The sequence below is a fragment of the Crocuta crocuta genome, unplaced genomic scaffold, assembly GCF_008692635.1.
Source record: "Crocuta crocuta isolate KB4526 unplaced genomic scaffold, BGI_CrCroc_1.0 scaffold29, whole genome shotgun sequence".
In the NCBI taxonomy this organism is placed as follows: Eukaryota; Metazoa; Chordata; class Mammalia; order Carnivora; family Hyaenidae; genus Crocuta; species Crocuta crocuta.
The window spans coordinates 6,199,516-6,210,954 of record NW_027533280.1 but is presented as its reverse complement, the minus strand read 5'-3'; the positions used below and the strand labels follow the sequence as shown (position 1 = coordinate 6,210,954).

Here is an 11,439-nt window from a genome sequence, read left to right as displayed (position 1 = left end):
TTTTCACTCACCTAAAATTGGCCCCATTTGATTAAAGCAGGCCTTCACAGCGGCATTTTTTCATGAGGCTGTAGCTTACATAGTGATTCTATTTTAGTCCCGACAAATCTGTAAATACTTAAATTTCTCTGTCTCCTGTTCCACATTGGTTACTGTGGAGGCGACACCGTAAGTGAAAAAGTGGTTCTTGCCTTGAGGAGCTCCTCGTCTGGTCGGGAGAAATGTTGTACGTGTGTGTGAGAAGCCAGGAGAAGATGACACACAATGCCGTTTTGCTGCCTGAGCGGTGGGGAGATGAACTGTTGTGGGATCCGGGAAAGGGTCGTGGGGAGTGGGGCAGAAAGGAGATACATCCTGAGGTGTAAGTCATAAAAAATAGATAGATATTGTTCACGTAAGTGGCCAGGGTGGGGAAAGACGTATATATGTGTGGCAAAACAATGAAAACGAAATTTGGGGCAGATCATTTGTTATTTGTGCAGGTTGGAACAGCAGCATGTAGAAAATACAGTACAGGTTAGAGTGGGTATAGCTTGAGTCTGGCGTGGTGAGGACCTGGATTACAGGGAGGGACGGGGATAAGAAAGAGCTTGAGAGACAGCACTAGGATTTTATGTTTGAAAATGGAAAAGAAATAATAGTATAGATGTGCTGCCGTAGATCCTGTAGAAAGGTTTCAACTAACTTAATTTTCACGGTAACTACTTAAGGTGGGTACTTCTGTAATCTCTACTTTGTACATGAGGAAATGGAGAGGTTGGGTAAATTTCCCAGGGTCCCACAGAACTGCTACAACTGGCATTCGAACCCTTCCGGAAACCTAGAGCCGTGCGTGTCATCAGTGTGTGCTGTCCTGTGTTAAAGGAAAAGGCCAAAGTATCTCCAAGTTCTAGAGCCAATGCTTGGAGGGGCAGCAACCTAGCTGTGTTTGAGCATCTACTAACCTTTATCAAGCAGCAACTGTATATAAGATATTTCTTGTTAGTGGTATTTCCTGGTGATGTTAGTGATCATAACTCTTGCAGTTACCCTTTTGATAATCTATATTGAAAAATAAATGCAAAAGTTGCCATTTTAAAACCATTTGGAAAAATATGGCTATTTTTTAAATGTTTGTTTATTTAGAGAGAGCATGTGCATGAGCGGGGTGGGGCAGAGAGGGAGAGCAAGAGGGGGGGAGAGAGAGAGGGAGAATCCCAGGTAGGCGGTGTACTATCAGCTGGGGTCCAATGCAGGGCTTGAACCTGCAAACTGTGAGATCGTGACCTGAGTCAAAACCAAGAGTCGGCTGCTTAACCAACAGGGGAAAAACATGGCTCACTGTTGAGGGAGATGTTTTGTGACTGTTTTCTTTTTTGTGGTCTTATGTGTGTATTCTGTCTCCTCATTGTTACCACTGATAGGCAACAAGAGCAAAAGGTGTGATTTTTATGGAAGTCTCGTTAAGATCTTGCCTAAAGTTTGAACTTTGAAAAGTAGACCATCACTGTCAGGCTTATTAAACAAGCTAATGTTTGTTTCCAAAGTCCTTGCCTCCAGCTTGGTGTATAATATCTCGGACGGTCAGTTCACAAGTCGCGCCGATCTCATAGATGCTGCTGGAAGCTCTCTTGGGCGTGGTGCTCTTGTACCAGGATTGGGTAAGAAATGTCCACATTTCCCTGGAAACTTCAACATTGTAGCAGTTTCTCTCAGAAAAATCTTGTCATTTGCCTGTGGTTTCTATTTTCCTTGCAATAAAGAATTTTTTGATACTGTGTAATTTTGAGAATCGGGGTAAGAAACTGCCACAGGTGAAATTCTTCTGCATAAATTGCAACGGAAGATACCATCCATTCGGTTGTATGATGGTGCCCTTGACAAATTCTTCTCAAAGTTCATGCTGTAAAAAAACTTTATTTTCCTTGAGGAGTGGGTATGCCTCTTATTGTTAGGAAATGAATGTTATGTAATATATCGGATTTCACTCTTTGCTTTGGCGCCTGGGAAGCTCGTACCTAAGTTTTGAGCTTGGTAACACAGGCTCTTATTGGGTGTTAATGTTCATTAGTCCTCGGTTTTGATTTAAGCCACTTAAGTCCTTCTTGGAATTAAAAGGATCACATGTAAGTCAGTTACTAAGAACTGTCTATTCCACGAGACTTACTCCATTCTCACGCAGGGGTTAAGCAAAGTAGAAATTGAGTCCTGCCTTCATGCCTCTCATGAGCCCCTCTAATGCTTCGCCAGATAAATCTATGGGAATGGGGGTACGGATCGTCAGCGGTGGGGAGAATCGCCCTTCCATTCTGTGGCAGTGCTTTTGAGAAATCTGTATACGGGCGGATGATGACGTGACAGTTGCGTACAATGTGCTCTATTGCAGGTGCCTGTTACGATACGGTGAACAACATGCTGTGGACATGCTCAAATGATTATATTGATCAGTGGTGTAATCCCGGGAACCAGGCCTTCCACTATGTCTGCCAGAGGCTTGGAGTCAGCCACATCATCACTGAGCCTAAAGGTGAGGTGCGCTCATGGTCTGACAGGAAGAGTTTTCCATCATGAAATAAATTAGGAGAGAACACAGCAGTATCAGTAAGTGGGAGCATAGGCCCAGCAACAAAATGTGTCACCAGCCTTCCCGCTTTGAAATTAGAAACCCAACATCCTTGCTGCCTGATGGGTTTGTGATTAAATAAATAAATAAATCTGTAAATAGAAGGTTTGAGGTGGTCCATAGACTTTGAAACATTTTTTTAATGTTTATTTTTGAGAGAGAGACCGAGCACGAGTGGGGAGGGGCAGAGAGAGAGGGAGACAAGAATCCGTGCTGACAGCTCAGAGCCCGATGTGGGGCTCGAACCCACATATTGAGAGATCATGACTTGAGCCGAAGTTGGACGCCTACCTGACTGAACCACCCAGGCGCCCCAGTCCGTAGACTTTTTTAGAGGAAACTGTTATGTCACTCTGCAGTTGTCAGAACCTTGGTGCAAAAAGTGATTATTTGTACTTGCCATGGGATTATTGGCTGTTTTAATGTTTTACATTGATAACTTATTTATATACAAATTTATAATTAGTAGAATTAAGTATGTATTAATATCAACTTAAAAGCAAGTGGCTTCAAGGTGAGTTACAGTGTATGGAAGAGCACATCCACACCNNNNCCCCTTAAAGTAATGGTGAAATGGACACAATTACCAAAAACAACTATTTCTAGGCTCTGGCAACTGACCAGAGGCATACACCGAATTGTAAATGAAGATTCATAAAACCACTGAACTTTGGGAGGCTGAGATATTCTTAGCTGGGGTGGAAGCTCCCGTCTCCCACCCGAAGCTTGGTCAGTGCAGCAGTCCCACCAGCATGGGGCAGAGCATGTAACTAGCAGCTCTGCTTCCAGAGGAGGTGGACTCAATTTGGAGCAGAGTGTGGAAAAAACCCATGCCCAGCCATGGTGTTGGTAATAACACTAGTCAGAGTGGCGAACCAGCCGTGAAGACCAGTGGCTTAGCCAGCCTGAGGTGGTGGTTTTGATTAGGGCGAGCAGGGAGCCAGCAGACTAGCCGGAAAGGAGCTCCTGAGATCCAGGCAGGGAGAAAACTGCACAGGGCCTTGGTAAGCTACCTGCACACCTGCATGGAAGAAGCTGGAGGGGACTCAGTGTGTTCACGCAGGCCTGGCTGAGCACGAACCTGCATGTAGCTGTGGGGGTGTGACAGGGTCTGACAGAAAGAAGTCCAGGGCTGAGTTGAAAGTGGTATGAGCCTTGACGTGCTGCCCCCAAAACACAGAGACCCAGCCAGGGTGGCGGACTTACTGGCTCAAGATGTTTGAACATAACCTTTGACTCAGATTAGGTGACCCCTAGGAAGGCAGGCTTAAAAATAAAAACAATAATAAAAGTAAACAAATGAAAGAAAGTAAAAATTAATGTAGAAACAAGAATTAAAAAAAAAACAACCAAGCCAGGCAGAAATTGGTAGCTACCCCACTGCAGGCAAAACTCAGAAGTGGGACGTAGCAGATAAAGACGAAAGCGGCCTTTAACACATATATTGAAAGATCTAAAGCAAACCCTGTTGAAAAGATGGCTTAAAAAATAGAGAATGTCAACAAATAATTTTTGAAAAAAGAACCAGTTGGAAATTCTGGATTTGAAAAGTTCAGCGGCTGAAAAGAAAAAAATCAAGAGTGGCTGAGTAGCAGGCTTGGGATGGTGGGAAAAATAAATCCGCAACCTGGACCTCGCTGATAGAGTCCTCCTATTTGAAGAGCAGAAAAGGAAACTTGTGGGGACTTACTGGTCAGGTATTTTCTAGAATGTCCTTTGGTTTGGGTTCATCTGATGTTTCTCTTTTTTTTTTTTTAAAGTTTATTTTGAGAGTGCATGTGTGCGAGCAGGGAAGGGCCAGAGAGAGAGAGAGAGAGAGATAGAGAGAGAGAGGGAGGGAGGGAGGGAGAGAATCCCAAGCAGGCTACACGCTGTCAATACAGAGCCCCAGGTGCGGCTTGATCAGCAAACCTTGAGATCATGAACTGAGCAGAAACCCAAGAGTCAGAAGCTGAATGGACTGAGCTGCCCAGGTGCCCCTGATGTTTTCTCATTTAAATTGAGGTTCTAAAGAGAGGAATTCCGCAGAGGTGAAATGCTTTTCTCATTACATCCTGTCACAGGGTTTGTAACACTGGGTTCTCAACATGACTTATTATTAATAATGGTAAAATTGATCAGTTGGTTTAAATGCCAGCTTTCTTCATTGCAAAGTTTCTATTTTCCCTTTCCAGTTAGAAGCCAGTCATTAAGCCCACACTAATGGGAAGAGGAACTAAGCTCCACCTTCTGGAAGGAAAAAGCGTCAATGATGGGCACCTGCATGGCTCAGACAGTTGGTTGTCTTAGTTTCAGCTCAGGTCATGATCTCATAGTTCATGAGTTCAAGCCCCAAGTGGGGCTCTGCAAGGAGCCTGCTTAGGATGCTGTGTCTCCATCTCTGGCTGCCCCTCCCCAACTTGTGCCCACTTTCTCTCAAAATAAATAAACATTAAAAAAAAAAAACAGAATTTGTGGACATATGTTAATTATGTTAATTGCCACAGTAATTAATACTTTGAGGAAGGTGATACTTTGAGGCTCTGCAGTTATCTAATCAGATTTTTTATTCCTGAGATTGTTTTGGTAATTTGTATCTTGCTAGAATTTGTGCATTTCATCTAAGGCTTTTTAAACAATTTTTTAAAATGTTTTTATTTTTGAGAGACAGAGCATGGGGGGAGGGAAGGAGGGGCAGAGAGTGAGGGAGGAGACACAGAATCCAAAAGCAGGCTCCAGGCTCTGAGCTTTCAGCACAGAGCCCAACGTGGGCTCGAACTCGTGAACTGTGAGATCATGACCTGAGCCGAAGTCAGACGCTTAACGGATTGAGCCACCCAGGAGCCCCAAAGTTTTCTTATTTGTTGGTATAAAGTTGATTTTCATAGTCAGTGGTAATTTTTCTACTTACATTCCTGCTTCTGGTATAGGTGTAAATTTACTAAAAATCATTGAATTGTGCACTTAAAATGCGAGAATTTTCTGGTATGTAAATTCTATCTGGATAAAGCTATTGAGGGATAAAGAAATAGCAAAAAGAAGAGAGTCAACTATCTGTTAGTGCCTCCCTAATTATTCTCTCCAATGTATTCACCTCCACTCTCAGATCCAATAGGTATCTTCAGCTTGTCAAAAACGGATTCCCTGGTTTTCCCCTTTTCCAAGTCTATACCTGCTGAGTCCCCTGCGTGCTACTATAGGGATCCCTGTTCCTTCATACACTTAGCCCACAAAACTAGGGTCATCTAGGACTATTTTTTCCACACCTCATATCCAAACGGACATCAGCACATCCTGTCCGGTCCTCCCCTCAGGATGTACCCCAAATCCAGCCATTCTGCACTACCTAGGCTGCTCCAGCTCTCACCTAGGCTTTGGTTTTACTTTGCCAGATTATCATAGCGGCCCCGCCCGCTCACTAGTCTTCCTGCTTCCTCCGAGGTTGTCCCCTGCCCCGTAGGGTCGTAGGGTCGTTTCTGCACAGCAACCAGAGTCTTTCACGGTGTCCTAGTCAGATCTGTCCCTCCTCTGCTCAGACTCCTCTGCTGGCTTCCCATCTGACTCAGGATAAAATTCAAAGACCTTATTTATTTGGGTAGGTCCCAGACACTAGCTCTCCGGAAGTCTTGGGTGAGGACAAGTAGTAACCTGAATTCTGTTGTTGTCAAAGGAAGGACTCAAAGACATAGAAGAGAATGGGACCCCAGCCTGGCCCTCCAGTGAATATACAACTGAGAAGTTTAGTTTGGGCCAGGTTTACCTTCTCTTTGGTTTTCCTTAAGTCCTTCCTCGTAGCTCCCAGTGCCCACAATCCTTTTGCGACTCCAAGGTCCCCCTACCCAGGCCTGCCTCTCCCCGACTGCTGCTTTTCTGTTCCTGGTGGGTAGTTCATTTCAGCTGCTTTAAGGGAGAAAAGCAGGGTTGGGTTTTTTTTTGTTTGTTTTGCTCTGTTTTTCTCCTTGCCTGTTTAGATTATTTTTCATATCCATTTCCTGAATGACTTGTGACCATCTATAGGCTGTTTATTATTATGTAAGAGGGTGCTTGTGAACCCTCACTGTTGAACTGATGGCTGTCTAGGCTGTGGTGACTAACTGAGATAAAAATGTTGAGGTACCGTGGGAGGAGATATTTGTGGATCTGGGGGTAGGGATGCGGTGGGGGTGGTGTTGTATCATAGAGAAGCCATAGAAGATAGATTTTACTAGATTGGTTGCAGCCTGGCCTCTGAGCGGAAATGACCTGAATGCAGATTCCAGCTCTACACATAGTGGCTGTGTGACCTAGGGCAAGCTACTTCACCTCTCTGACCCTGATTGATCCCTCTACAAAACAGGGCTACAGTAGTCTAAGTTTATAACGGTATTGTGAGGTAATGCATGTAAAGCAGTTAGCCTATCGTCCAGCATATAGAAAGGGCTCTCTAAGTGGTGACTTCTGCCATTTAAAGATGTGGATTCCTTAGTGTTTTCATGTTCGCCCTAGCACTCTGTGGCAAGGAAGAGGATTCTCCCGAAGTAGTAGAAGAGATGGGGGCCAAGATACTCTGTCCTAGTATGTGTGTTCCTTGGGGGCCACCCATGGAGATGTCTTTCCTCACTGAGTTTCTTCTTCATTTTCCAGAAGAGGCTATAACCACGAATGAGGTTATAAACCAGCTACTGCACCACGTTGGTGCGATGTGCATACATCAACTCAATCTGCTCGCCACCAACCCCAGTCTTCCAATCACAAGTGTCTTGGGCAAGCAGCATCCAATTGAAGCACACCATCTTAGCAGTATCTGTGACGTTATGGAGAAGGCCATGGTTAACGGGGACACGTGTATCATACGCTGTATTCTCGTTGTCTTTCAGGTAAATGCACTGTTTTGACATAAGTAAGAAAACAGAAAAAGAAGCACAAAACTTGGTTTCAGCCAGCTAATTTCCACAAGAAGAAAAATTTAATGACATTCCCGTCTTGCACCTTAACCACAGTCTAATCCTGTAATTAGAATGATCATCATATTCGTTGCACTGCAGTTAATGGAGTCTTGCTATATGTAGCTCACTGCAATTAATAAATGTAAAATATTTACTATAATTACACCATTACGCAACAGAGGACACCGTGGTTAAAAATCCACCTGAGTATCTGTTCATAAGACTATCTACTATGTGCTTTTTTTCATAGGGATAATTTTATCCCTAGTAGAAGAAGCATTTTTAGATATACCCCTTATGTTTCCGTAGGTGGTATTTAAGTTTTTCTTCAGCCCACAAACTGAAAGAAACCGGGACATCATTCGACGGTCTGGCTTGCTGCTTTGGCAGTTGTTGATGGCCCCAAGGGATCAGATTTGCCCTGAGATTCAGAAGGAAGTGTGCCTTGCCATCAGGTAACCAGAGGGTTTTCCCCATGCTTGCTGCGAAGCACGTCTCCCAGCCGCTGGGCTCTGCCACTGGTAGCCTAGAGGCCTCTCTCCTCATCGCGGGGTCAGGACCTTGTGCACGGGGGGTACTTTGACTAGAGAGTGCTTGTGGCCCCACTCCCAGAGGCCCCGTGCTATGTAACGATGATTCTCATCTTACCTTTTGGATTTTAAAGGAAAAAAAAATTTAACCCTTTAAATGGATATTTTTGATGGTTTGCAAGTGAAGGTTCCTGTCATTGAAGGAGAGAGTGTCGCAAAGTGACTAAGAAGCCGGTTTTTTGGCAGCCGGCAGACCTGGGTTCTAGTTCTTGCTCTGCCACTACTGGCTCGGTTTGAGGTTTCCTTTTCTTTAGCTATGAAATGGGCATAAAAATAACATCTACTGTAAGAGTTTGTGGGAGTTTAATAAGATGCAAAGTGCTCAACAATGTTAGCCTTTTAAATTCTGCTTAAAACCTAAAACCTTGTTAGAGAAGAGGGCAGAACATATGGGCCATTTTCTGTTCATTATCATTTAATCTTCTTTTTTTTTTTTTGAGTGCATTGAACTGTTATCCAGGAACATAGTTTTCATGTGACCAAAGGAGAACTGAATGCTTGGTCAGGAAAAACTGTGACAGGGTGAGCAGAGAGGGAGGGGGGACTTTTTCCTTCCGTAGTTGACTATGCTTTGGGTTTCTTTTCTAATTTATTTATTAAAATTTTTTTTAATGTATGTTTATTCTTGAGAGAGANCAGCTCCAGGCTCTGAGCTGTCAGCACAGAGCCCAACGCGGGGCTCGAACTCATGAGCTGTAAGATCATGACCTGAGCCAAAGTGGGGATGCTCAACCAACTGAGCCCCCCAGGCACCTCTCATTTCTAATTTAAATCTAGTGTCAGGAGAAAACTTGTGGGGGTGATGGGTATGTTCACTCTTGACTCTGGTGACAGTTTCATGGGTGTACCCATATGTCAAAACTTGTCACATTGTACACTCAAAGTGTCCACTTTACAGGAAAAAAACCATTCTGGCACCACTTGTGATGCTCTTCTTGCCCTTTTGGAAAAGCTGAGATTTAGAAATCCCACTTCTCAAATGCGCTTTTGGACACAATCTGCTAATACCTACCTGGCTCAGCTACATTGACTCTTTTTATAGCTCAGTTCTTTCTTTCCATATCCAGCCTCAGACAAGGTCTCATTTTGGAAACTCACAGACAGGAGGAGAGGAAGCCTGTTGGTCCCTGATCAGGGAGGTGAATGGACTATTTCATGACGTTGAAGTTAGGTTCAGCCACTTTGTTAGTAATGAAACTTCCCCCAGGTTTCATGTAATCACACTAGCATCTTTAATGTAAATGCAAATTAAAATACTTAGAGTTTGGATTTTATAGAATATTTGTTGAAAAGCTTTTTGACTCTTCTGTCATTTCAGCTCTGGCTTAAATATCTTGTACCCAGGTGAAACCGAAATCAATAACTTACTTAAGCTGGTCTTAACAGAAGGTAAGAATTATCCTTGACTTCTCCTTGAACAGCCATCCCTTTTTTTGTCCCTAAGGAAACAACTGGATTATTATGATAATAGACCTTTCTTTTCTTCGTATTTGTTAGTTTTTGTTTTTCATAGTTTATTTTTGAGAGAGAGAGAGAGGGGAGAGGCAGAGAGAGAGAGGAAGACACAGAATCTGAAGCAGTCTCCAGTCTCTGAGCTGTCCACACAGAACCTGACACGGGACATGAACTCACGAACCGTGAGATCATGACCTGAGTCGAAGTTGGACACTTAACCTACTGAGCCAACCAGACGCCCCTTGCTAATATATATATATTTAACGTATTAACACATACGCCAGCACTTCAACTAGACTGAGAGCAGAAACCATGTTCTGTGTATCTTCAAGTTTTATCAACTTTTCTCTATCCATGCTGCTGAGCAGAAAGTGCCTGACAGTAGAGGTTTAATGCACATTAAAGATAATGACTTCTTGGGGGTCATTTCTAAGTCCATTTGTTTCCTCCATACATTAAAACCCAACTTTTAAAATTAGACCAAACAACTACGGCAAAGCTCACTCTGTGTTTATTAGCAACATGACCTTAAGGAATTAGAAATCCTGCTCTGTGAAGTACGGAGAGGCAAACTACAGCCAGGTCAGGATGTGTTGGTTTGAGAAAGTCTGCTTGGTTGTGAGGCTGTTTTTGCTGCTGCTGTTTGTGTGACTACAGACTACATGTGCCTGGAGCCCCTACGCTGTCAACCGTCTGCTCATTTGAAAACTTGCTTTAATAGCCTCAGTTTCCTAAGTGTAATCACCAGGGTCGCTGACAGAGCTCTGTTCTGTGTCAGGAGAGAGAAACAGCGGCCTCTCTCAGCTGCGGGATGTGATCCTAACCAATTTAGCTGAACAGCTTCAAAACAACCGATTTGGCAGCGAGGAAGATGAGCATTACAGGTGACCTCAGTTACACTGTTGGTGGCTAGCCTTCTTTTTCTGTTTTTCTCAGTAACTAATTTACATTAAATGAATTTGAGCAGCTGAGTCTCCTATAATACCTAATATGATAATTAGCATGTTAAGTCGAAATCAAAGGATCAATCAAAAGATCATAAATCCCCCACTTGCCATGAAAAGCAATGATAGCATTTGTCAGTTTTCTCAGCAAAGTAATTTGGGCCTGGAGAGAGGCCCTCAATGGAAAGAATGGATGGAACTTACTTAAAAATCTCGGTGGAGGGTGCCACCCAAATCATTGGGCTACGGGAGAGGGTGAGGGTATGGGCGAGAGCTGGGGAGAGGAGGGAGGTGTTGGTTTTCTTGGCTGTTTGTAAAATACTCGGACTAGGTGCCATTTTGTTTCTTAAGTTGGATTTAAATAGTACACCTAGTTGTTAGTAAGATGACCTACTTAGAGAGCCGGTGAACTTTATATCTCCTATTTATCATCTCGTTCCAATTGTGTAAAATTTATCCTTTTATTCTTAAACCATAAGTATCTTACTGTTACATTTTTCCTGCATTTTAAAGACTAAATGATGAACTCTTACACTACATTCTGAAGATTGTTGTACGGGAATCCTGTATCTTAATCACCAAGTGCCAAACTGTCTCTAAAGAGGATTTTCAAAAACTCCTTTCAACTGTGCCTGTAAGTAAAAATGTGTTTAATGAAGCCAAATGGTATCAAGTGTCCCTGTTTGCATGTTATTGTATTGAGGGATGTGTGTGCGTGTGTGTGCACTGATGTAACACACTCTCCAGGGCAGCCTTAATTGACCAAAGTCAGTGGGTGGGTGACTGGAAATACAGAACCAAACAAATCCACTCGGATCACTTTCTCTAAGACTTTATTTCTCCTGCTTAAATGTCTTAGTGCAGTGAATTGTTTGACTGAATTTGGATGTTTTTGTTTTGTTTAAAATAGTGAGGATTGTCCCCTTCCCCTCCCCCCCCCGCCG

The 11,439-nt window shown here is 43.4% G+C and overlaps 1 protein-coding gene across 1 annotated transcript in view; it reads left to right on the top strand.

Moving 5' to 3' along the window:
- The window catches only part of HECTD4 (HECT domain E3 ubiquitin protein ligase 4), a 139,656-nt gene that overhangs the window by 42,001 nt on the left and 86,216 nt on the right, over positions 1-11,439 (top strand). The window contains exons 10-16 of the mRNA XM_077747960.1: positions 1,527-1,640; positions 2,366-2,506; positions 7,205-7,437; positions 7,816-7,961; positions 9,415-9,485; positions 10,330-10,435; positions 11,009-11,129. Of these exons, the coding sequence (XP_077604086.1) occupies positions 1,527-1,640; positions 2,366-2,506; positions 7,205-7,437; positions 7,816-7,961; positions 9,415-9,485; positions 10,330-10,435; positions 11,009-11,129 (932 nt within the window). The remainder of the gene's footprint in view (positions 1-1,526; positions 1,641-2,365; positions 2,507-7,204; positions 7,438-7,815; positions 7,962-9,414; positions 9,486-10,329; positions 10,436-11,008; positions 11,130-11,439) is intronic.